Raw genomic sequence first — 27,632 nt, 5'->3', positions numbered from 1 at the left:
TGACTTCAGATTATACTACAAAGCTTCAGTCATCAAGACAGTAGCCAGTATGGTACTGGCACAAAAACAGAAATACAGATCAATAGAACAAGATAGAAAGCCCAGAAGGAAACCCATGTACCTATGGGTACCTTTTTTTTGACAAAGAAAGCAAGAATATACAATGAGGCAAATATAGCCTCTTCAATAAATGGTGCTGGGAAAACTGGACAGCTACATGTAAAATAATGAAATTAGAACACTTCCTAATACCACACACAAAGATAAACTCAAAATGGATTAAAGACCTAAATGTAAGACCACAAACTATAAAACTCTTAGAGGAAAACAGGCAGAATACTCGATGGCATAAATCAAAGCAAGATCCTCTATAACCTACCTCCTAGAGTAATAGAAATAAAAACAAAAGTAAATAAGTGGGACCTGATTAAACTTAAAAGCTTTTGCATAGCAAAGAAAGCTATAAGCAAGGTGAAAAGACAGCCCTCATAATGGGAGAAAATGATAGCAAATGAAACAACTGACAAAGGATTAATTTCCAAAATATACAAGCAGTTCATACAACTCAATACCAGAAAAGCAAACAACCCAATTAAAAAGTGGGAAAAAGACCTAAACAGACATTTCTCCAAAGAAGACATACAGATGGCTAACAAACACATGAAAAGATGCTCAACATCGCTCTTATTAGAGAAATGCAAATCAAAACTACAATGAGATATCACCTCACACCAGTCAGAATGGCCATCATCAAAAAGTCTACAAACAATAAATGCTGGAGAGGGTGTGGAGAAAAAGGAATGCTCTTGACCTGTTGGTGGGAATGTAAATTGATATAGCCACTATGGAAGACAGTATGGAGATTCCTTTTAAAACTATGAATAAAATCACCATGTGACCCAGTAATCCCACTCCTAGGCATATACCTTGAGGAAACCAAAATTGAAAGAGACACATGTATCCCATTGTTCATTGCAGCACTATTTACGATAGTTAGAACATGGAAGCAACCTAGATGTCCATCAACAGATGAATAGATAAAGAAATTATGATACAGATACACAATGGAATGTTACTTAGCCATAAAAAGGAACACATTTGAGAGCTCTAATGAGGTGGATGAACCTAGAACCTATTATACAGAGTGAAGTGAGTCAGAAAGAGAAAGATAAATATATTCTAACACATATATATGGAATCTAGAAAATTGGTCCTGAATAATTTATTTACAGGGCAGCAATGGAGAAACAGACATAGAGAATAGACTTATGCACATGGAGAGAGGGAAGGAGAGGGTGAGTTGTATGGAAAGAGTAACATGGAAACTTACACTACCATATGTAAAATAGATAGCCAACGGGAATTTGCTGTATGGCTCAGGAAACTCAAACAAGGGCTTTGTATCAACGTAGAGGGGCGGGAGGGAGAGGGAGATGGGAGGGAGTTTCAAAAGGGAGGGGATATGTGTATACCTATATGACTGATTCATGTTGAGGTTTGACAGAAAACAGCAAACTTCTGTAAAGCAATTATCCTTCAATTAAAAATAAATAAATTTTTTAAAACAGAAGGAGATGAGATTCATGGTTACAGCAGGTATGGGACTTGGAGTGGAGGAAGATGGTCAAAAGGTACCAGCTTCCAGTTAGAGGATAAACCCACACCAGGGATGTCAGTACCACAAGGTGACTGTAGGTAACTCTGCTGTGTGATATGCAGAAAAGTGAAGAGAGTAAATCCTATGAGTTCTCATCACAAAAAGAAAAGTATTACCCTTTTATAGTATCTCTACAGAATGATGGATGTTCACTAACCCTGCTGTGGTCATCATTTCACAGCAAATGTAAATCAAACCGCCAAGCTATATGCGTTGAACAGTGATGCAAGTCAACCATCCCTTAATAAAACTGGGAAAAGTATAGTAAAAAAGAGGCTGCTACAGAGCCTGATGTACCATGGTGTCCATGAGGACAGAGAGAAGGGAGTGGACTGGGAATATCGGAGCATTGTAACCTGCTGAGGGGTTCAGAGAGGGACCTGTGGGGAAGGAGCAGCAAGGGTTCCTCGAGGCTTCCAATTGACAGCCCACACCTGAGGTTTGTGAGATCTTAGTTCCCTAACCAGAGATTGAACCCGGGGCCCTCAGGGAATTCCTGACAGCAGTGTTCTTGATTGGGAAGGGATGTAATTGGCACAGCAGGCTAGGGGTAATAGAAGTTCTGTCTTAAATATATTCAGTTTAAACGACTGGGCAGCATCCAAAGAGAAGTATCAGTTGCAGATATGTGGATCCAGAGCTCAGAAGAGTGGTCCGACTTGGAGGTAGAAACTCAGTGTGTTCCTCATAAAAATGGGATTTAAATCTTGAGAGCATTTCAGATCACCTGGCGAGAGAGAGAAAAGAAGAGATAGAAGAGAAAGGAAAAATTGAAGAACAGAATTTTTCATAAAAGAGAAAAAGACCCAGAAGCAAACCTTAAGAATCTAATATTCGAAGGTTGACTGGTGTCGGATGAGCCACGTAAAAGAAGCTGCCAACGATGCAGCTATGACAAACAGCATATTAAAAAGCAGAGACAGCACTTGCCAACAGAGGTCTATATAGTCAAAGCTATGTTTTTTTCAGTAGTCATGTACGGATGTGAAATTTGGACCATAAAGAAAGCTGAAAGCCAAGAAATTGATGCTTTACAACTGTGGTGCTGGAGAAGACTTTTGAGAGCCCCTTGAACTTCAAGGAGATCAAACCAGTAAATCCTGAAGGAAGTCAATCCTGGATATTCATTGGAAGGACTGAAGCTCCTTAACTTTGGCCATCTGATGCAAAGAGCTGACTCACTGGAAAAGACCCCGATGCTGGGAAAAATTGAGGCCAGGAGGAGAAGGGAATAACAGAGGATGAGATGGTTGGATGGCATCTCCCACTCAAGGACATGAGTTTGAGCAAACTCTGGGAAATAGTGAAGGGCAGGGAACCCTGGCATGCTGCAGTCCATGGAGTTGCAAAGAGTTGGACATGCCTGAGCAACAGCAACAACAAAGATGTGACGGGAAAACCATGAAAGTAAGGCAAGAAGGGAGTCTAGGAAGGGTGGTCAGCTGAGCTGGATGCTTTTGGAGGGTTTATAGCACAAAGTGTCCCTTCCATTACCATTTCTGCGTCCCAATAGGCTTCCCTCCTCCGAAAGCTGGGGAAGGTGACATGACCAAGACTGCTGCTGTTAGAAACCGCTCGTGACCCTGTCCCTGTGTCTAACTCTCTTAGTCCTCATTCTCCTTGTTTTCCATGAGCCTGTGACACTAGGGCTCATCTGGTCTTCTGTGAAGCTCTCTTCTCCATTGAGTTTCCATTTACATAACCCGTTCCTAGCCCCCTACTTTTGAAACAATATACTCCTCTGTCTTTCCTTTTCCTTCTGCCCCTTAAATGCATGGTTTCCTGAGGAGGTGTCCTGCACCCCTTCTTCACACTCTTGCTTCCACAGTCACTCAGTACCTGATTCCAAAACCCACATCTGACTCAGGCTCTCCTTCTTAATTCCCTGCTAATATGGCTTCCCAGGTAGCAGTAGTGGTAAGGAACCCACCAGCCAAAGCAGGAGATTTTAGAGACAAGAGTTTGATCCCTGGATCAAGAAGATCCCCTGGAGGAGAGCAGGGCAACCCACTCCAGTATTCTTGCCTGGAAAATGCCATGGACAGAGGAGTCTGGTGGGCTACAGTCCATGGGACTACAAAGAGTCAGGCATGACTGAGGTCACACACACACACACACACACACACACACACACACGGAATATCTTGATCAGCCACATACTGATATTTGAAAAGCCGTCATTGAAAGTCACTCATCTCTGCTCCCAAACCCTCTCCTTCTTGTTGTCGTCTTTCTATTTAGGGGGCCACATTTTCCACTTGAAATTTGCAAATCCTGTTGGTTTGGTCGTCACCTTCCTTCTGGATGATCTATGGATATGCTCCACCTCGTACCTTCCCACTTCCACTGTTCTGAGTCAATCACCCCATCATTCTACCAGGTCAGGGTTGCCTCGTCTATCCTGGAGTACAGCCAGAACTCTGTTCTAAGGCACACAAGCAGCCCCTGGAGCAGTTTATCATTAGGGAGACAAGACCCAGAGATCATTTCTCAGACACTCCCTGGTCTAGCATCAGCGTAGCTCCAGTGCAGCTAAGTACACATTCCAAAACCCACCCTGTTTATCCCACTGCTGTGCAGCTGTTCATCTGTATCCCCTCCCTGGATCACTCTATCATCTCTATCTCTCAAAATATTACCCCTCTTTCAAAGCCTGGGTATGATGACATCTTCCCAACAAAGCTTCTGCAACTCGCCCAAGCTAGTACTAATCTCTGAATTTGAGCAGCAGATTATTTGCGCTTCCAGCATACCTGTCTTGCCCTATTTTGTGTTTTAATGATTTGTGTGTGACATACTTCCCCTCTTATGCCCTAAATATCTCAGGAAAGAAGCCATACACCTCTCATTTTTGTTCCACTACAAATCAAAACACGCACCCTACACACACCAGGCCTTCAGGAAATGCCCGCCAGGGAAATGAGTGGATAGACTTAATTAACATAAATTATTGTTTTGTGTACTGATCCAGTCTTAAAGCTGAAGAATTGATGCTTTTGAACTGTGGTGTTGGAGAAAACTCTTGAGAGTCCCTTGGACTGCAAGGAGATCCAACCAGTCCATTCTAAAGGAGATCAGTCCTGGGTGTTCTTTGGAAGGACTGATGCTAAAGCTCAAACTCCAATACTTTGGCCACCTCATGCGAAGAGTTGGCTCATTGGAAAAGACTCTGATGCTGGGAGGGATTGGGGGCAGGAGGAGAAGGAGATGACAGAGGATGAGATGGCTGGATGGCATCACCGATTCGATGGACATGAGTTTGAGTGAACTCCAGGAGTTGGTGATGGACAGGGAGGCCTGACGTGCTGCAATTCATGGGGTCACAAAGAGTCAGACACGACTGAGTAACTGAACTGAACTGAACTGAAAGCCATGGTGCTATCATTCCTGTATCACTGATGGTTATCCACTTGCTAATCTAGCCTTTCTTTGAATGCACTTAGGAAAGATGGAAAATCGTGTTATAAGGGAGGAACAAGTATGTAGGTTACTCCCTTCCTTAAGCAAAGGGTTCTGTTATGTGTCATGGAAAATTAAAGCACAGTAATAAAATGCGCCAGCCAGACTGCTTGAATAATGATTTAGTGGAAACTGTTCGTGAGTCCTGGCTTTCCTCTCAAGTACTTAAGCTGCACGTCCTGTTTATTTGTTTTTAGATAACATTGACCACGATCGGTTATGGAGACAAAACCCCCCTGACGTGGCTGGGAAGGCTGCTGTCAGCAGGCTTCGCACTCCTGGGCATTTCTTTTTTTGCACTTCCTGCTGTGAGTATCTTTGCAAAAATTAAGCACTTCCAGTTGGATTGTAGAGGTTTACTAGCATGAGCTTCCTTTAAACAGTATGCCCTGGAACATAGCTATATGTTTACTGGTATCATTTTTCTGATATAATGTTGACTTTTCTACATATAGCTAGTTGGATAATTTTTAAAAAATGGTCTTCCCTTGGAGACATTTAACCCAAAAGTTTTCTACCAGCTGGGGCTTTAGGATCTGATAATAATTCAGGTGGCATCACCTCTCAGTCAACATGCTCCTAATACATTGAAAATAGGTGTAAAGAGTTAAAGCTGTCTTCCTCTTAAACTGATGGCTCCAGTTAAGTGTGTGAGATGTGAGCTACTGAAGAGATTCATGTGCCCACGTGGAGTGTTTACCTCTTCGGATCCACTTGAGTGAGAAGCACATGGATTTAAAGGGTCTTTAAAATGTCAGATGATTTATTGTTTGTGTCATCATTGATTTTTGTTAACCACCAGTTTCTGTATCGTATCAGAATGAAGAGCACACTTATCTTCTCTTAAGCTTCTGATTATTTTCCCCTGAGTGGATGAAGCCTGTCTTTCTGGTTGTTTTATCCTCTTGTGTCTTCAAAGGCAGTTCGTGAAAATATTTATTACAATTTGCCTCCATCCTCAAGCTCTCTCTTTCGCTCACTCCACCCCTCGTGGGGGAAAGGAGCCCAGAAGCAAGCGTGTTAGAGCCGCAGTCGCCATGCTGCTTAAGGAACCAGCGCCTCCGTCTTGCTCTAGACATAGGAAGGCTCACCTCTCAGCCTCGGCCCCACAGACCCCAGGGCACCCCTCCAAGTTCCTGGGGCTCCACCTCTGCCTGAGCCCTTTGTCCTTCCCATGACCAGTGCTCAGCTTCAGGCTGACTAGGTGGTTGCACCCCAGACCACCCAAAGTCAGAGAAGGGTCCGCAGGGACCATGCATGAGCTCAGGTATCAGATCTCACTTTGAATTCGGGTTCTGTCTCATGCTCCTCAAGTGTGACTGTGTTGGTTTGCTAGGACTGCTGTAACAAGGTGTCACAGACTATCTGGCTTGACCTAACATAGTTCAATTTTCTCGTGGTTCTGGAACTTCCCTGGTGGCTCAGATGGTAAAGCGTCTGCCTACAATGTGGGAGACCCGAGTTTGATCTCTGGGTGAGGAAGATCCCCTGGAAAAGGAAATGGCAACACCCTCCAGTAATCTTGCCTGGAAAGTCCCATGGATGGAGGAGCTTGGTAGGCTATAGTCTGTGGGGTCACAAAGAGTTGGACACAACTGAGCGACTTCACTTTCTTTCTTTGTCATGGTTCTAGAGGTGGAAGTTGGAAACCAAGGAGCTGGCAAGGCTGGTTCTTTCCGAGGGCCCCAAAGGAGAGATGTGTCCAGGCCTCATGGACACCGTCTACTCCCTGTGTCTCCCTCTGTCCATGTCCAAGTCTCCTCCAAAAAGGACACCAGCCACACTGGGTTCGGGCCTGCCATATGAGCTCACTGTAACTTGATCACTTGTGTAAAGACCTTTTCTCCAGATAAGGTCGTACCCTGAGGTCCTGGGGATTAGGACTCCAACCTGTAAATTTTGGACACAAGTCAGCCCGTGACAGACCCTGAGTACATTTATTAATGTCATATATGAAGAGCTATTGCACCCAAAGAAAGTTTTTGAAGATCAGTGATATAACATAAGTCAAGTGTTTGGCTTGAAGAAAACTTTTACAATATATGTGTGTTTCCTGCTGAGACAAAGTGGAAAAAAAGACAGAAAGGCTCTGTCCATCCACAGTCACGTGAGTTCACAATGTCAGCCATGTAGAACAGACACCCACGTGACAGCCAGATTCTCTGCTGGAAAACACCTTACAAACAGCAAAATGCAGTCTTGTGCTTTTTTTCCCAAAATAATGGCACCGAAGATCTGTCGCTGTTGGGTTTAATACTCATCCTGAGGCCACACGTGTAACAGCCCATGTGATCCCTCGAAGAATCACAGACATGGCGGAGGCCACGTCGGGGCAATTCACTCGCAGGGCAACAGCGTCTGCTGTCTTCCCAGGAGAGAGCGAAGTCTTTCATTACCTTCGCTTAATTTAGAGGAAAGTCTGATAAAGTGAGTTCTGTAGTTTCGCACTTCTTTGAGGATTATAAACAGCAATGTGGAAGTAGGCTGGCAGAACAGACACTACACCAGGAAGCGATAATAGCAAGGGACGGAAAAAAGAGCCTGTAAGAAGAGAGCAGAGACAAGCGTTCAAAGGTGTAAAGACCTGGGCCAATTCGCATGAAGGTCAGCCATCTCCAAGCACTGCCTGCATCTCATCCAGCAGGTTGCCTGTCTCCATCCTAAAACCCTGGACCATCATGGCAGAGTCAGTTGTATTGCTGTTAGGTTAAGGGGCAGAGACTAATTAATCATTCTTGAGAAGCTTTCCCAATAAAGTGTTAAGATTTTTTATGCAAAATAAATCAATTTGTGTTGGAAATCAAAGTCTCACTCACCCGTAGCATCCCTTCACAGGGCCAAGCAGAGTAGACTTTACCATGGAGAATTTCACTGCAGCCTCACGGTAGGTGCTGGGTTCTTACTGAATGAATGAAAGATGGTTCATGTTTACCTTTAATAAAAAAAAAAAAAAAAAAAAAGGTGGCCAGAAACACCAGTATCTCCAGTGCACTTGCTGGCAGCAGTGGTGTCGGATTGAAACTAGGGGAACACAGGGGCACTTTGCTAAGAAAGTCAGAATGGATGCTGGGCCTGCCTTCCACCCAGAAAAGAAAGGGCCAAGAGAGAGAACCTTCCCTGTCTTTCCTTGGAAGTAGGAGTCTCCTGTACACCACAGAGGCATTCTCCTGCACATCACACAGGCATGCCAGCCACCACCTCGGCTGGGGTCTGTTTCCCTGAGGCCCCATCCCAGGGCCTCAAGATAAGGAGAGTTCTCCTGTATTCTCGGCTGAGAAGCATGAGTGGCATAAGTCCCCACTGCCTTGGAGGGACTGTCTCCACCTACGGACCCTCACTTTCCTCTTGCTGAGAATATCTTTAACCTGTTTGCCAAGTACAGGGTACAAATCAGCTCTTTTAACCTGGAGGATAACAAGGGTGAATATTTTAAATATTTGCCAAGATGTCTTATTTCTATCTGATGTTTATGGAGAACTTCTAAAACTTAAAACCTCAAAGATTATCTCACCTTAGGAAATGAATTAAGACAAAACTCAGTTTCTGAGAATGTGTCTCCGTCGGTCTCGATGTTTGAAGGGATGGCACGCTAGCTGTGTTTTACACAGCAGGCTTTATTTTTAACAGACCTGTGTTTCTGTATATGAACTGAGGGCTGAAGGAGATGGCGGAGGACTGGACAGGAGCCGTGAGCAGACGATGAGCAGAGATGGTGTCAGGACTGCTGTGATGTACAGTCTGGCTCAAGAGGCCTGCAGCCCACGTTTGCCATCCACTAGTGTGTGTTTCTGAGCAATGCCAGTGTGATTTTCACCACATTTTAACTTGCTTGGCAGGTGCTCAGTTTGTGTTATGCAGGGCCTGTCTTCATTTTCCAAAAGGGATTTAACTCTGAACCTCATATTTACATAATGAATGCTCAAAAATAGTAGCCATTGCTGTTAATTCAATTTCTACAAAAACTAAATTGTGCTTCCTATGAGTGGATTATACACATCTATGCATGTAATATAAATACATAATATAAATATATGCTATAAATTCTGCTGTTTCATAGTCTCTTATGTGTTTAAGCTTCATGAAAAAATGACATTAAAAGGAAAATAAATAAATCTTTCCTAAATGGTCTTTAGAAACAGAAGGAAATTTTGGAGTTGTGACTAACTAAGAGTTGATTTGGATTTGGAAACAGAAGGCCATTTTTATAACCTCTAAATGGAGGGAGATGTTAAAATCCACGAATAAAATCCTACAAACCAGGTTTTCATAAAGCTTCGTTTGTTCAGTCACAACCTGCGTGAGATGAGAACCTCAGACAGGACCAGACAGTCGCTGAGAAAGAGCGATGGAAAACAGACCCTATGACATTGTTTCTAATTTCACAGTGCAGTTGTGCGTCCTGATTGATGAGGGAGTCTGTCACCGCTCATTAATGGCAATAGTATCATTGTATAACTGTATTTAAACATAACTACATTATTTATTATCTGGTTATCATCACAGAGGTACTCAGAATTGTGGAAGTTCAAGGAGAATTCTCTAGTATTCTCACCTGGAAAATCCCATGGACAGAAGAGCCTGCAGGCTATACAGCCCACAGGGTCGCCAGAATCAGACATGACTTAGCGACTAAACTGCCTCAAGATAAGGAGGAAGAGTAAAGGTTATCTAGAGTTCCAAAATATCCTCATCAAGTTGTCATTCACTGAGACCTAACACATCACAGGATGAGACATACCACCCCCTCAGACAGCTCTTACTATCTTTGAGTGACTTCAAACACATAAAGAAAAGAAAAACAGCCGTCCCTTACCTACGGCAAGGAACTGACTCACAGCTCGTAAGATACCTGGCTATAACCTAAGGGTTAGATTCCTTTAATAAAAAGCTAATAATTTATAGCTAGCAAGTAAAATCCCAGACTCGAAAGCAGAGGGACTCTGCTTCCCACACCAATAAAGTGGAGGCTGAGAGACAAAGCCCAGAGACTGAACTGAGGGAACTCTGAAGCCAGCCTCAACCTGAGGCTGACATGAAGCATCTTGATTCCACAAATTTAGACCAAAGCAAACTGAAAATAGGGGACAAATCAAGAGAGCAGGATTTTGGCAGACGGAGATGCTATGCAGAAAAAGGCAAACCAGCCGAAAAGCCAGTATAAACACAGAAGGATCAGACTAGTTTCACCATCCCCCAGACCTAAAGGGTGAGCCAAAACCAAGAAGGCAAGGCATGCTCCGAGTGTTAAGACTCTGAGGATTAAGACCCAGGAGAGGGGCTTCCCTGGTGGCTTGGTGGTAAAGAATCTGCCTGCCAATGCAGGAGACACAGATTCAGCCCATAATCCAGGAAGATCCCACGTGCCAAGGAGCAACTAAGCCCGTGCACCGCAACTACTGAGCCTGGGCTCGAGCCCACGGGCCTGGAGCCCACGCTCCACAACAAGAGAAACCACTGCAATGAGAAGACAAAGAACCACAACTAGATAGTAGCCCCCGCTTGCCGCAGCTAGAGAAAGCCCTCACAGTAATGAAGACCCAGCACAAACAAAAACTAACTAATGAGTGAATTAATCAACTTTCAAAAATAAAGAATTGGGAGGATAAGTATGTGCTTCGCACTGACCCGTGCTCTCATCTTTACTGGACAAATAGGCAAAATGGAAGCATCTCCAAGCCTGAGTGTCTATGTGGCTCATCTAAACAACTGTCCTTCCCCACTTGCTTTCCTTTGGTAGGCGCAGAATTATAGCATCATGAACAGATCTTAAAATTTAATAAGATCATTCCCCCACCCTTTCATGAACAGGAAGTATAAACTGTAGTAGTTGCCATTAGCATGCTAAAATAGCTCCCAAGTCCACATCCACGAGACAGTAACAGCTCCAGATTTTAAATCCCCCTCGTCTGTCCCTGGATAGGCCTGTTTTCTCTAACTTAGGTGTAAAGAAATGCCACAGAGAGGGCCACACAAAGGCATTTTTTATTTGGAATTGTGGGGCCTCCTCCTACACCCTAGGAGACTGGAGTGCAGCACCTGGTGATTTCCTGAAGGACAGACATCAAGACCTGTTTCTTGTCCAACCACTTGCCATTGGACAATGGCATAATAACAGAGGGAATCATGTTTGTTTAATAAGTAATGAGATTATGGACAGGTTGCATAATGTTTGTCATTTCTCAGACTCTTCTTAAAGGGTTGTTGTTTTTTTAAATATTTGTATTATTTAATGATGCTTTGGGGGGAATTTTTTTTTTAAGCACTATTTCTGTATTTTGTGACAGGGCATTCTTGGCTCAGGTTTTGCATTAAAAGTACAAGAACAGCACCGCCAGAAACATTTTGAGAAAAGACGGAACCCAGCTGCCAACCTCATTCAGGTAAATGTCAATGCACCAGGAACACGGCCCTCCCTGCAGGGGTACTGGGTGGGGAACCATGCTCTCTGTGGCCTCACTTGCAAGAGCTACCCTTTGGTTTTGTTTTTAAACACGAAGCTAGAACTTATTGCACAGTCTTGGATTTGGTCATGGGCTCCCCACTCCCAAACACAGAAAGTAATATCTATTTTCAGTCAATGGTCTGTGCTTTGTTTGCATCCATTAACCATGCCAGCAAGGCCACAGGAGCTTCGCTTATGGTTCAGTGGTAAAGAACCTGCCTGCTAATGCAGGAGACCCAGGTTCGATCCCTGGGTCAGGAAGATCCCATGGAGAAGGAAATAGCAACCCACTCCAGTATCCTTGCCTGGAGAATCCCATAGACAGAGGAGCCTGGCAGGCTACAGTCCATGTGGGTCACAGAGAGTCGGACACGACTTAGCCACTACACAGCAACAACAAGAAGAAAGCCACACAGATGTTAGCAAGGCCGTGCTGCTCCTGGAATGGCCTAGTTTCATGAACTAGTTGGTGAAACACCGTTGATCATTCAGGATGGGGCAGAAAGCCTGCACTGTACTCACCTTCTGTGGCCAGATGTGTGTGGCTGTCTGAAGAACACGTTGATTCAGAATGTCAAGGTTTAGTACTTGGGGGATCACCTTTAATGCTGTCTAGAGCAATAACTAGAAATACTTATTTTAGAAACTGGTGTTATGGAGTCCATCAGTGTTTGAGCGCATTGAAAAGTGAAAGTCGCTCAGTCATGTCCGACTCTTTGCAACCCCGTGGACTTAGTCCATGGAATTCTCCAGGCCAGAATACTGGGGTGGGCAGCCTTTCCCTTCTCCAGGGGATCTTCCCAACCCAGGGACCGAACCCAGTTCTCCCACATTGCAGGTGGATTCTTTACCAGCTGAGCCACAAGGGAAGCCCTTGAGCACCTTACTTGAAGCTAACTCATAATGTATAGGTTGTTCAGCATTTAATCTCCTTTTCAATAACTCGGGGTTTGCTTCATCAGTAAAGGAATGCTTCTCTTTTGTCCTCCATGTCTCTGGAGAGCAGAACCACCCTGGAAAGCAGGTTAAAAATCACTAAATATGTTTTCCTCTGGATCCATGCTGTGCAGTTCATATTTAATTACAGCAGAGATGATTATGTAATATCCTCCCTGCCAGGCAGCAGACGACCCAGAGCTACAGAACCAGAGGCTCTGGGGCGGTGGCTGTGGTTTCCGCAACAGGAACAAGCACGTTGTTCTCACTTACACTGTGGGTTCTGGGAGAGGGAGGGGGTCAGCGGCCACGACACCGCAGCCCTCCTGCAGCCTTTGCTTGTGGCTGTGATGCTGGCACCTCCTGCAGAGGTGGGCTGAGGGGAGGTGGGGCTCAGCAACATCAGGAAGGGAGTCCATCTGTTTCTGTGGTGACATGAGGGTGTCAGTGTTTAAACAAAGTTGTTCCCTGACTCCTAATGCGAACCACTGAGGGGCTCTAGTTTTTAACTTTCCAGGTTTTTTTATTTATTTATTTTTACTTTACAATATTGCATTGGTTTTGCCACACATCAACATGAATCCGCCACGGTTGTACACGTGTTCCCAATCCCAAACCGCCCTCCCATCCCCCCACCGACACCATCCCTACGGGTCATCCCAGTGCACCAGCCCCAAGCATCCTGCACCCTGCATCGAACCTAGGCTGGCGACTCGTTCCTTATATGATATTATACATGTTTCAATGCCATTCTCCCAAATCATCCCACCCTCTCCCTCTCCCACAGAGTCCAAAAGACTGTTCTATACATCTGTGTCTCTTTTGCTGTCTCGCATACAAGGTTATCATTACCATCTTTCTAAATTCCATATATATATGTTAGTATACTGTATTGGTGTTTTTCTTTCTGGCTTACTTCACTCTGTATAATCGGCTCCAGTTTCATCCGCCTCCTTAGAACTGATTCAAACTTTCCAGGTTTTAAAGGGGCACCAAAGATACAGTAAACTCTGTTTTCCTGAAGGAAAGATCCCTGAATAGCAGGAGTTTAAGATCTGAGGCCAAATGATGAGGGGTGGTGAAGGAGAGTGTCTGCCCCCCAGAGCACACAGAAAACACCCAACAGCAAGCCCCCACCCTGTGGAGCTTAACTGACCATAAGGTGTCCCCACATGTCTGACGCATTTTTCTCCTTGCTGCTTTTCTCTGTCGACTCCTCTTTCATGTATTCATCTTTCAGTTCTTGAAGGATGCTTTCTAGCCTGTGAGCGCAGAGTTACTCCCTGGGTTCCTTGCATCCATTTGAGCACAAGCCCTATCCACCTGGGGAACGGATAACATGCGTTACACACACCTGATCTCAGGAGCACAGCCATGCCGTTGGCGTGGATAATGATCAAGTTTATTGAAGATCCTTGTGAAGTTGTTTTATTCGCTTTTTTATTTTGTATATTTTCTCAATCAACGTGTGTTCAAGGTACAGACACTTCTGTGTACAGATCCTTGATATTTGTGGATATGAAAGGGGACTCTGTCCAAAAACATCGTGGGCCATCCCCGGTCCTGTTGGAAAATGAGGCCCCTGCCGAGTTTCTGAGGCTCGGATCCCTTGTGATGACAGAGCTGACAGCTGTGCCCCAACACAGTTGCCAGTACCTGCAGGTGGCTGCTTACATTTCAGCTCCTGGATGGAACCAACCACATCTCAGGTGTTCACTAGCCAGATGCTGGCTATCGTACTGTATGAGACAGATACAGAGAATAATAGGAGGGAATTTCTGGTCTAACTCATCATTATTAACGAATAAATTGTGGGGGGAAAAAATCTCCAATTGAACTTGAAAACAGATTACATTTCCTGCAAGAAATCTCTGGGCCAGAGGCATTTCTATGCCAAGAGTGATACAAAGCTAGGCCAGAACAGCCTTGGACGTCACCCGTAGGAAGCAACAGGGATGACTGCAAAGTTTACTTAAATATCTAGGTTTTTATTTTATGGAACAGAGTAAGGTAACATATACTGTGATCAAAAATTGAACTTGTACCAAGATAGGCAACAGTGGAGTAAAATCCTTTTTTTTTTTTAATAACTTAAAGCTCTATGTGTTATTCTAAACAAAAAAGAATTTAAAATGAATTCTAAATGTTGAAGAATACCTTTAAACCCAATCATAGTTTCATAAATCAAAGTGGATTCTACCAACTTAAAAAGCAATTGTTGCCCTGTCTAAATGTAATTAATTTATTCAGTCTAAATGTAATTAATTAATTTATTCAGTTCAGTTCAGTCACTCAGTCATGTCAAACTCTTTGAGACCCCATAGACTGCAACACACCAGGCTTCCCTGTCCATCAACCAACCCCTGGAGCTTAGTCAAACTCATGTCCATTGCGTCAGTGATGCCATCCAACCATCTTATCCTCTGTCGTCCCCTTCTCCTCCTGCCTTCAATCTTTCCCAGCATCAGGGTCTTTTCAAATGAGTCAATTCTTTGCATCAGGTGGCCAAAGTATTGGAGCTTTAGCTTCAGCATTAGTCCTTCCAATGAATATTCAGGACTGATTTCCTTTAAGATGGACTGGTTGGATCTCCTTGCGGTCCAAGGGACTCTCAAGAGTCTTCTCCAACACCACAGTTCAAAAGCATCAGTTCTTTAGCACCCAGCTTTCTTTATAGTCCAACTCTCTCATCCATACATGACTACTGGAAAAACCATAGCTTTGACTAGACGGACCTTTGTCGGTGAAGTAATGTCTCTACTTTTTAATATGCTATCTTTGTTGGTCATAGCTTTTCTTCCAAAGAGCAAGCGTCTTTTAATTTCATGGCTGCAGTCACCATCTGTGGTGATTTTGGAGGCCAAGAAAATGAAGTCTGTCACTGTTTCCATTGTGTCCCCATCTATTTGCTGTGAAGTGATGCGACTGGATGCTATGATCTTAGATTTCGGAATGTTGAGTTTTAAGCCAGCTTTTTCACTCTCCTCTTTCACCTTCATCAAGAGGCTCTTCAGTTCCTCTTCGCCTTCTTCCATAAGGGTGGTGTCATCTGTTACTGATATTTCAGATTATTGATATTTCTCCTGGCAATCTTGATTCCAGTTTGTGCTTCATCCAGCCTGAAATTTTGCATGATGTGCTCTGCATGTAAATTAAAAAAAGCAGGGTGACAACATGCAGACTTGACGTACTCCTTTCCCAGTTTGGAACCAGTCTGTTGTTCCATGTCCAGTTCTAACTGTTGCTTCTTGACCTGCATACAGATTTCTCAGGAGGCAGGTAATGTGGACTTGTATTCTCATCTATTTAAGAATTTTTCACAGTTTGTTGTGATCCACACAGTCAAAGGCTTTGGCGTAGTCAATAAAGCAGAAGTTTTTCTTTTTTGATGATCCAAGGGATGTTGGCAATTTGATCTCTCGTTCCTCTGCCTTTTCCAAATTCAGCTTGAATTAATTTATTAGATTCAAAAATAATAATAAAATTATTGAATATGTTCATTGTTTTTCCTTGCTGTAACCCCTAATCAGGGCTTTATGCTTTGATTATAGATTATTGGAATTTATTTGAAGCATGCTTTAGATTAAAAAGCAAGCTTCACTTGCTGATCCATCCATTTTCTTACACAATTAACCTACCTTGGTTTGCTGATCACACAAAGCATCAAGGCCAAGACCAGTCTCATCTGTTCGGGGCCAGAGTTGCTGTCTGTGTAAAGGGCACTGGAGAGGCCCAGAATGCTCTGTCATTCGGACAGCAAGGCAACTAAATTAACAGCAATTCAGGGTTTTATATAAAAGTTTAAAACTTCAGCAGCTTGCAACAAATTTAGTTGCATCAGTGTCTTTGCATGATTCATTTAAGTTAATGTTTCCTTTCAAGTAGACCTGTCTGGGAAAAGAAAGTAACTATCAGTGATGTTTAGAATACCTACCCAATGTTACCACTCATATTAATAATGTCTGAGACTTGTGATGTGCCTCTTGCTGTGTGGTGTGTTTCTACTCCATTCTGTCACTTGATCCCCAGGACAAGCCTAGAAAGAGGTAGAACTCAAGTCCTTGGTGTTGGAATCTGAATCCAGTGCTCTGGAATCTGAATTCCAGTGTACTGGATGTATCCAGTGCCTCATAGATATGTCTCTGAAGGCTGGGGATTAGTATTTCAAGGTCCTTCAGAAGTTCCATGTGAGGAGTTTCCTTCTAGAGAGATTGCACCAGTTCAGGGTGGAGCCAAGGTACTTTGTAGGAAACAGAGACAGGTGGATGAAATAAGTATGTGAAATGAATGCTGACAGGGGGCTTATTTTCCTGAGGGAAGAGATAGAAGATGCTGTTCTGGGGTTTCTCTGGGGGTCTAGTGGTTGAGAGTGCCCCTTGCAGTGCAGGGGACACCAGCCCTATTCCTAGCCTGGGAAGACTCTGCATGCTGTGGAGCAGCTGTGCCCATGTGCCTAACAGCTGAAGCTCACGTGCCCAAGAGGCTGTGCTCAGCAACAGAAGCCACTGCAATGAGCAGCTGTGCACTTCCACCACTCTACCAGTAAGTAGTTCCCCATCACCACAGCTAGAAAAAGCCTGTGCAGAAACAAAGACCCAGCACAGTTAAGAGATACATAAAATACTTTCAAAAAAGAATTGCAATTATATATATATATATATGAAGATGCTGTTCTGGAGAAAACAGTTGGCCCCAAAGAAAAGCAAACTGTATGTTGAAACTTTGGCTCCCTCCCATGAAAGAACTGAGGCTTTATCCCGTTACCCTAAAGTGACGCCCCTAAAGTAAACTCAGACCACTGACACAGAGCTTGCACATCTTTTGTACTGCTGCAGTCATAAAGAAGGACAGATGCTGACAAAAAACATCCTAGATATGAAAAACATGACTTCAGAAAAAGAAGAAAACAGAAAAGGAGATAAAACTGAAAACCTAGAAAAGTAGAATAAAAAGAGATTAAAAAAGAAACAAAAAAGTCGGAAATTTGGATAACCACTCCAGGAGATCAAATATTCAGCCAACATAAATACTTTACAAAGAGTACAGGGAAACTGAAGGTAGCATTTTGTCAAACAAATTTTATATTCTGGATCTCCAGAACTGAAGGACAGGAGTGGCCACAATAAAAGACGCCCCCACCCCTGCAAGGGCTCAGCACTGATAACAAAAAGCTTCACAGGATACCCTTGTGAAATATGAGAACTCTTGCGAGAAAGTGAATCCTAAATGCTCTCTGAGCGGAACATACCCAAAGGGTTCTGAATCTATATTGCATGGATTTCTCATTAGTAACCTTAAAATTAGAAGACAGTGGAACAATAGTTTCAAAATTGTGGAGGAAAATTATTTCCAATGTAGAATTTTTTATCCAGCCATAATATTCATGGAGTATGACAGTCATATAAAGATGTTTTCAGATATGCAAAATCTCAACATTTTACCTACCATTTACCCTTATGCAAGAAGCCAATATATATATTTTACATTTTCCTTATCCATTCATCTGTTGATGGCCACTTTGGTTGTTTCCATGTCTTTAATTGGCTATACCTAGGACCACAGCCTTGTCTAACTCAATGAAACCAAGCCACGCCTGCAGGGCAACCCAAGACAGTCAGGTCATGGTAGAGAGGTCTGACAGAATGTGGTCCACTGGAGAAGGGAATGGCAAGCCACTTCAGTATTATTGCCTTGAGAACCCCATGAACAGTATGAAAAGGCAAAATGATAGGATACCGAAAGAGAAACTCCCCAGGTCATTAGGTGCCTAATCTGCTACCGGAGATCAGTAGAGAAATAACTCCAGAAAGAATGAAGGGATGGAGATGAGATGGCTGGATGACATCACGGACTCGATGGACGTGAGTCTGAGTGAACTCTGGGAGATGGTAACGGACAGGGAGGCCTGGTGTGCTGCGATTCATGGGATCGCAAAGAGTCGGACACGACTGAGCGACTGAACTGAACTGAACTAAACTGAATTGGCTATACAAGTGTAAGTAGAATTACTGAATCATATGGCGGTTCTGTTTTTAATTTTCTGAGGAACCTCCATACCGGTTTTCTTTGCAGTGTATATACATATATATATATGTATATATGTTGCAACAACACGGATGGACCTAGTTATTATACCAAGCGAGAGAGCCAGGCAAAAAGACAAATACACATGGTCTTGCTTATATGTAGAATCCAGAGTTTTTTTTTTTAATGTCCGTCTAGAAACAGAAGCAAAAAGTGATTGCCAGTAGCTGGAAGGTGGGGAAATAGGATAAAAGGGTACAAGCTCTCAGCTATAAGAATGAATAAGTTCTAAGGATCTATGGGAAACATGGGGACTGTCATTGATAACCATGTTGTATAACTGAAATTTGCTACAACTGTAGAACTTAAATGTTCCACACCAAAAAGAGACAAATATGTGAGGTGATGGATTGCCTAGATGAAGGAGATTCTTTCAAAATGTATACATACGTTAAACCATCATGATGTAAACTTTGAAGATTTCACAATTTTATAAGTCAACTATGCCTCAATAAAGCGGAAGTCCAAAAAAGAAGGAGAAGGAAAAGCTGCTTGAATTGATCCTCCAAAACAAGGAGATGAACCAAGAGAGGAAGGAAATATGGGATCCAGGGAACAAGAGATCCCACACAGGAAGGAGAGCCGCAGAGCCAGGGAGCTCAGGGCGGGCCTGGGGACAAGCCATCAGGGAGACACAGTGGACTCACAGCTTTCTCAACATAGCTGGTGAGTAGAATTTTAGACTGCTGTTTTGCCTCATAGATACATAAAGGCAAATCAATACATTAAAGTAGGGTAACACTAACTCTACAAAGTCTACCTAGACAGCATATTAAAAAGCAGAGACATTGCTTTGTCAACAAAGGTCCATCTAGTCAAGGCTATGGTTTTTCCATTGGTCATGTATGGATATGAGAGTTGGACCATAAAGAAAGCTGAGCACTGAAGAATTGATGCTTTTGAACTGTGGTGTTGGAGAAGACTCTTGAGAGTCCCTTGGACAGCAAGGAGATCCAACCAGTCCATCCTAAAGGAAATCAGTCCTGAATATTCATTGGAAGGACTGATGCTGAACCTGAAACTCCAATACTTTGGCTACCTGATGCAAAGAACTGACTCACTAGAAAAGACCCTGATGCTGGGAAAGATTGAAGGCAGGAGGAGAAGGGGATGACACAGGATGAGATGGTTGGATGGCATCACCAACTCAATAGACACGAGTTTGAGTAAACTCCAGGAGTTGGTTGATGGACAGGGAGGCCTGGTGTGCTGCAGTCCATGTGGTCGCAAGGGTCGGACATGACTGAGCGACTAAGCTGAACTGAACTGAACTCTACAAAAAGCCAAAATTAATTATACAGGAAAGAAAATAGTAGTCAATGGTACATCACATTTCTGAGCTAGGAACCACAGTTATGTATTCAAGTAATGCAAGCATAACTGAACGTTAACTAGAATTAACTAAAAATTGTCGGTAGGATGAGAGCAGGGACACATGTGTACATGGCTATGTCATCATCTTCTATGGTAAGAAAATTTTTAAAAACCTCAAAGAGATATGAGAGCAATCCCTAAAATAAGGATTCTTAAAATTGAAAGCAAAAGCTATAAAAATTGAAGGGATTGCCATTAAAGAACAAAAATGAGTGAGAAGTAAATTGGGAAGAAAAAGAGATGACTGGTTTTTACCCTAAATATTTTTGTTCTCCAGCTTCTTAAATTCTGTACCTTGAAAAATTGTTCCATGTTAGTTATACCTTTGGATGATCAGCCACAATTAAGATTTCCAGAAATAATTAAATGTGCCATAGCTATAATACTCCAGACAGTACAAACTACTAAATCCTCCCTAAAGCATAATTACACTGACATGGTGCTCATCATTAGAGACCAAAGTTTGAACTTGTTTGGCTGCCTCAAGCCTCGGGTTGCATGGTAAACGGTAAGCCTGGTTTTCATTTGGCTTCTTGCTGACTCATCCGTGAGAGTGCGTGTGCCATATAAATTAAGTCCCTCAGGGCAATTTCTTGCTAACCGCTGTGTCATTTTAGCCTTGAAGAGAGGAGCACTGGCTCCTGGATCACATGGCTGTGGCCTTGGGTTCAGCTCCAAGAAGCGATTAGCTGAGGAAGAGCTGAGGAGAGGTCAGAGGTATTGGAGGGTGAGCATAATAGACCCGCTCTGCTGCCACTTCGACTGCTGACTAGCATCAGCCCTCAGGCAGGGCCCACTGGCTTCCCTGTTCTCCCATTTACAATATATTTTCAGGAGAAGCATAATGGAGGGAATAGAGGTTAGCTGTTGAGATAAATTTGATAGAAAAAGAGTAAGAAGCCAGATCTCATTGTTAAGAAAATGTTCAATTTTCTAAAAGTGGCCTCTTTTGCCCCTAGTTCTTTATATCATTGGCAGGTAATGTCTTGGTCCCTTTTTTTTTTTTTTTTTTGTCGTACTGTTGTTTCAGATTTTTTTCACTTCTATCTAATAATGCTCAGACCTGCTGTATACTTCTTACTTCTACATGAGTCCTTCTTCCAAAGTATCTGAGTTCACATACATCTGACTCCTTCCATGAAAGTTGTCTTATTAAAGCCACATGAGTGGGGATGGCCTTCACTAGCCTTCCCTGTAGAAGTTGGTGTTCACTCACTCAGTCGTATCCAGCTCTTTGTGACCCCATGGACTGCAGCACGCCAGGCTTCCCTTCACGAGCTCCCAGAATATGTTCAAATTCATGCCAATCAAGTCGGTGATGCCATCCAACCATCTCATCCTCTGTCACCCGCTTCTCCTTCTGCCTCAAATCTTTCCCAGCATCAGGGTCTTTTCCAGTCAGTTGGCTCTTTGCATCAGGTGGCCAAAGTGTTGGAGCTTCAGCTTCAGCATCAGTCCTTCCAATGAATATTCAGGGTTGATTTCCTTGAGGATTGACGAGTTTGATCTCCTTGCAGTCCAAGCGACTCTCAAGAGTCTTCTCTAGCATCACAGTTCAAAAGCATCAATTCTTCAGCTGCAATAATAAAACCATGTGTCATTACTCATTACTCTATATCACTTGTAGATTGTGTTTGTACAGTATTTGCCAAAATTAATGTTTCAAGATGATACAGTAATTGCTTTGTTCTCTATAAGATGCCATGATGCAAAGCATAAGTCTTGAGAGATTTGTAGGTTAAATCAACATGAGATGTGTGAGGAAGCCTCTGGGCAAGGAAGTAGCATCAATTATTTAAACCTTTCTTAATAACATAAAACCCCTCAGGTCCTACTATAGATTTCCCCACTTTTTTATATCACTCTGGAGCATATTATTGAAGTATAAGGTGCTTGAGGAAGGCAGCACAGCTCCTAGAAAACTGTGCTGCCTGCCTCCAGCAACCAGCAGAAGGGCAGACCAGGCCAGCACTCCAGGGTCCCAGGGTTCCCCCCTCCCCCAGGGAAGCTCCGCACTGCCTGCTAACAGCAAGGATAGGCTGCCCTGCTTTTGTACTTTGGGGAAGTAGAAGCACACGGTATGTACCCTTCTGTGTCTTGTTTCTTACTCAACAGTATTCATGTAAAGTTCATCCGCATTGTTGGGCATAGTTATAGTGGACGGTTCCTGTGGGATGCTCCACTGTGTTAACATACCACAGCCCCCCTGTTCATTGTCCTGACGGCTGCTTAAACATTCCTGACTTTGGTTTATTAGGAAGGCTTCCCAGGTGGCTCTAGTGGTAAAAAACTCACCTGACAATGCAAGAGACCACATAAGAGACGCGGGTTCTATCCCTGGGTCCAGAAGATCCCCTGGAGAAGGGCATGGCAACCCACTCCAGTATTCTTGCCTGGAGAATCCTGAAAGGTTGTTGTTGAATTATGACGCCGGGATTCTTGGCCCCCGGAGGAGAAGAATTCAATCTGGGGCCAGAGACGAGGCTTGATCGCTCAGACCTTTTGTGTAACAAAGTTTTATTAAAGTATAAAGGAGATAGAGAAAGCTTCTGACATAGGCATCAGAAGGGGGCAGAAAGAGTAACCCCCTGCTAGTCTTTAGCTGGATGTTATATAGTTATCAGTAGTCTGTTAATAAAAGAAAGGAATGTCTCAAAACGTAGAATGGCACCAGGCCCCTCACCCATAGGATGTATTTTGGGATAATCTTGGCTCCAAATGGTTCATCTTGGGCCATAAAAGGATTAACTTGAATCTTGAAGAAGGGCAGAGCACCATACAAATAGTGTCATTTACATAAATTAGAGGAACAATATCAGAGTATAACATACTGGTTTATCAAGTAGGTTCTGAGCCAAAAGGCGAACCGACTTGAAGACAGGGTGTCGGGTAAATGCATAGTACATTAGCATAGCCTAAAATAAACATTTCCATAAGAAAAAGGCAATGGTTAACTTCAGGTGAAACCAGGTGTCATGGCAACACAGAATTTTAAGAGAAACCTCCTTTTAAATTCGTATGGAGAAGGAAAAAATATCGCTACTTTGTTTCCTCCTGCTGCTTAAGAGAGATAAAAATGTCTGACACTTGCAGGCTATTTCCTCCATTTGGAGACCCCTGGCCTTCCTGCCTGTTACCCTCTCAATCCTGTGGACAGAGGAGCCTGGTGGGCTACAGTCCATAGAGTCACAAAGAGCTGGACATGACTGAAGCAACTTAGCCTGCACGTACACTGTTTAGAAAACAAACAAACCTATGATTGCCAAAGGGGCAAGGTGCAGGGCAGGACTAAATTAAGAGTTTAGGACTGACATATGCATGATACTATATATAAAAGAGATGAAGAGAGACCTACGGCATAGCACAAGAAACTGCTCACAATCCTCTGTAATAGCCTGTATGGGAAAAGAGTCTGAAAGTAACAGAATTACTTTCCGATACCTAACACAACAGTGTGCATCAACTCTACTTCAGTGTGTTTAAAGGGCTAGAGCTGGTTAGACTCACAGGTAGAGAGAACAGCATATTAATAGTGGCTACCAGTGGAGAGGGGAGGGGCAAGATAAGGGTAGGGGATTAAGAGGTACGAACTCTTATGTATAAAATAAATAGGCTACAAGGCTGTGTTGTGCAACATGGGAATATAGCCAATAGTTTATATTTTTTATAATTTTCTTTCTTTGTTTACTCGTTTACTTCGGGCTTCGCTGGGTCCTCGTTGCTTGGTGCCAACTTTCTGTAGTTCCAGCGAGCAGGGGATACTCCCGTTTGTAGTGCACGGGCTTCTCATTGCTGGTGGCTTCTCTTGTTGCAAAACACAGGCTCTAGCCACTCGGGCTTCAGTAGCTGTGGCACACAGTCTCGGTAGTTACAGTTCACGGATTCTAAAGTACTGGCTCAGAAGTGGTGACACATGGCTTAGCTGCTCCATGGAATCTTCCTGGATCAGGGATCTAACCTGTGTCCTCTGCATCGGCAGGCATATTCCTATCCACTGTGCCACCAGGGAACTCCAAGCCAATATTTTATAACTATAAATGAAACATAAACCTTTAAAAATTGTGAATCACTCACTATATTATATACCCGTATATTGTGCACCAACTTCAGTTCAGTTCAGTTCGGTCCGGTCACTCAGTCATGTCCAACTCTGAGACTCCATGAACTGCAGCACACCAGGCCTCCCTGTCCATCACCAACTCCTGGGGTTCACCCAAACTCCTGTCCATTGAGACAGTGATGCCATCCAACCATCTCATCCTCTGTTGTCCCCTTCTCCTCGTGCCCTAAATCTTTCCCAGTATCAGGGTCTTTTCCGGGCTGAAGTATTGGAGTTTAAGCTTCAGCACCAGTTCTTCCAATGAACACTCAGGACTGATCTCCTTCAGAATGGACTGGTTGGATCTCCTTGCAGTCCAAGGGACTCTCAAGAGTCTTCTCCAACACCACAGTTCAAAAGCATCAATTCTTCTGCACTCAGCCTTCTTTATAGTCCAATTCTCACATCCATACATGACTACTGGAAAAACCATAGCCTTGATTAGACGGACCTTTGTTCACAAAGCAATATCTCTGTTTTTAATATGCTGTCTAGGTTGGTCATAACTTTCCTTCCAAGGAGCAAGCATCTTTTAATTTCATGGCTGCAATCACCATCTGCAGCTATTTTGGAGCTCCAAAAATAAAGTCAGCCACTGTTTCCACTGTTTCCCCATCTATTTGCCATTTACTTTGATAAATAAATAAATAGGAAAATTAATATTAAGGTTAAAAAGAAATAGTGCTGTTTACAACATTATAGTGTACCTCTTTTGATGAACTTATAAGCATATCTGTTAAATATAGATATAAAAGTGAATAGCTGTACTATAGGGTATTTATACTTCAGCTTGAATAAATATGGCCAAAGTTTTCCAAATTAGTTATATCAATTTTAAGTCTTTTTTTCTGCACACATTCATTCAATGATCATCTCATGGAAAGGAATATTATTAGATTACTGTTTTCTTCATTGTGGATTTCAAAATCATGAATGAGGGTCAGACAGCAGGATTATGACCTGTTTATATGAATTTGCCATGCAAAATAGAATGTTTTGCTTTATGACTTTAAAATTTTCCTCAGGAGAGTAGATTAAACACTTGGTCCCTAGAGATGTTTGCAGACTTATTGCAAAGGAAGAAATTCACCAAAATCTCTGTAGTCGAGTAAGTTCAGGCAATCTCACTGATAGTTCAGAGGGAAGCTTCCAACACCAGTCACCAAGCAGGCAGCAAGGACCAGGGAGGGATGCTAAGACCAAGAACCAGGCAACCTGAGATGACGTCTCACCTCTGCCAACCTTGTGTTAACTTCTTGATTTCTCTGAGCCTTTATTTTCTCATTTACAAAATAGGGGTCTTAACCGGACTCCAATTTGTGAAAGTTGCATGAAAATACTTTGTATCATATGTATGGGGTATAATTATGTGAAGTAGACCAAGCTTGTGTTTTACGTCAAAGAGCTATGAACGTGCTCTTAGATGCCAACGTTAAATCCTTGTGTGCTTGGTGGTCATATTTCTGAAAATACATTTGCCCCACCTTGCTTAACAGTTACTTCATTGTTAGCATTAGAAGTACTGTGTGGTTCAACCTCAAGGGATTTCAGTATATCACTAACATGCCCTGATGGTCAGCAGTTAACCAGCTAGCTTACTAATTAATTTACTAATTGGACTACGGATTTCCTTTCTCTCGCAAGTGGTGATGAAGTGTATGCTCCCAGGAGGCATGGTCACCTCCCATGTCCCCCCCTAACCAGTCCCAAAACTCCCGTGTTAAGCTTTGCAGTGCTTTTACTTTTGATATGGGTTACTTTGAAAAGCAGTTCTTCAGATGTGATGGAGTATGTATGACAGTTAGGCAAAAATGCCAGAGTCTTCTTCAACTCAGGTGTTTTATCGGGCTGAACATGACAAGGAAAAGATGCTTCATCTGTATGAATTTGCTTATCTCCTCCTCATCGCATTCTCTCCCCTTCTCTCTGTTTTTCTTTCTTATGTCCGCATGTGTGCCGTGTGCAGTGCGTTTGGCGTAGTTACGCAGCCGATGAGAAATCTGTCTCCATTGCAACCTGGAAGCCGCACCTGAAGGCCTTGCACACCTGCAGCCCCACCAAGTAGGTGTCAGTGTGACAGTCGGTGCTGTAGCTGAGTCTCCTTAAGTTTGTGAAACAAACCACACACACACAACCACATACATACCCATAAATACACACATATACAACGTGTCAATTTGAGGAGTGTCTTATTCTCTGTCGTTTTTTGAGATTCAAACCTATTTGGTAACAACAGCTCAGGTATAAAACTGAATGGACTCAGCAATATTGCTCACCGTCCACAGATTGGGCTTAAAGGTGAAAAGAATCTACTTTATAAAGATTTATTTTTACTGTTTCATGCTTATTTTCTAACATCTCATTTCATAAAGCCCACCAGAATTCCTAAGGTAAGTGCTGTGGTTCTGGAAAAACCAGTGACTGTTAAAACGCCCCGCATCACCTGACCCAACAAAAGGCTGTTTGGGAAGCATTGTGTCTGCATATTTAAGGCCCTCAATGTCATTCCTCCTTGAGGGACGCCTTACAGGACAGGTGTTGAGCTTCACTTGCAAATCAAACAGACATCAGTAGCCAAACAAGAGAAGTGGGTACAGCGAGGTGAGGGGAGCACTCCAGTACAGTTTGGGATTAGTGTTCAAAATTTAAAGAGACCTTACCTCCATTCATATGTTATCTGCCAAACAGGTCACCTGGCTATGCGTCAGCTCAGGGTGGGGAAGTTGCAACCCCTGTGCTTGGAAGGGAGGCAGCTGGGAAGATGCTACACAGACTGAGGGCTGCCACAGCATCTTTAATTCCCAAACAATCCCTAGTCCCAGAAGCCTGGACTCTGGTTCAGCTGACACACTAAACCATAATCACCATCTGATTAAAGAAATCCTCAGTGAAACTAGCAAAGCTGGTAAGCCAGAGACGGGCTCCCTGTGAGTCACCCGCTGGACTAGTGGTCAGTCCCCGGATTGTTCAGAGTGCATTTGAGCACCTGCTGTCTCCTTTCAGAGCCCATTAAAGCCTTAGTCCCAGGGGCCTCGTGGAATTAGAGGCAGCTGATGACTGTGACGGTCCGAGAAAACTCTTATTACGGAGTGCAGGAGAATCAGCTGGGGAAGCCCTCACAGCTGGTTCCCTGGAGCCACTGTCTCCCAGGAGATCTGTGGGACCGTTGTTAACTCATGGGATCTGTGACAGTGCTTCCCTGCACTGCCCTGAGCCTGGGGTTCACATCCATAGGTGATTATGAGAGCTGGCCAAGGTCACCTCTGACCCTACGGGGGAGGTCAGGGTCACACCAGTGACAACACCTGCGACAGAGATGTGCTGACCCAGGATGCTGGAGGGGGCGCAGTCTCAGTGGGGATAGAATCCACTTTTCATTCAAATCTCAGAATTCAGTGAAATTCCCCTTATTCAGTATTAGATTCTTTCAAAGTTTTAGTATTTTAAAACAAAAAAGGAATATAACTGGTGTGCCATCTGTTCCTTGGGTATATATGAATCAAAAACGGGAATTGTGTAGAAAGTGTATGTCTCATCTCCAGGAAGGTGGCTGGGGAATGTGTAAGAGGTAGGCAAGTGGG

At 43.4% G+C, this 27,632-nt stretch overlaps 1 protein-coding gene across 5 annotated transcripts in view; it reads left to right on the top strand.

Moving 5' to 3' along the window:
• The window catches only part of KCNQ5 (potassium voltage-gated channel subfamily Q member 5), a 630,043-nt gene that overhangs the window by 511,094 nt on the left and 91,317 nt on the right, over positions 1–27,632 (top strand). For all 5 annotated transcript variants that reach the window (XM_068983485.1, XM_068983484.1, XM_068983488.1 and 2 more), the window contains exons 6-8: positions 5,314–5,424; positions 11,401–11,496; positions 26,018–26,112. In XM_068983485.1, the coding sequence (XP_068839586.1) occupies positions 5,314–5,424; positions 11,401–11,496; positions 26,018–26,112 (302 nt within the window). The remainder of the gene's footprint in view (positions 1–5,313; positions 5,425–11,400; positions 11,497–26,017; positions 26,113–27,632) is intronic.

The sequence above is a fragment of the Capricornis sumatraensis genome, chromosome 11, assembly GCF_032405125.1.
Source record: "Capricornis sumatraensis isolate serow.1 chromosome 11, serow.2, whole genome shotgun sequence".
Lineage (NCBI taxonomy): Eukaryota > Metazoa > Chordata > Mammalia > Artiodactyla > Bovidae > Capricornis > Capricornis sumatraensis.
The sequence above is the reverse complement of the archived record's forward strand: the minus strand, read 5'-3'. Positions and strand labels throughout refer to the sequence as shown.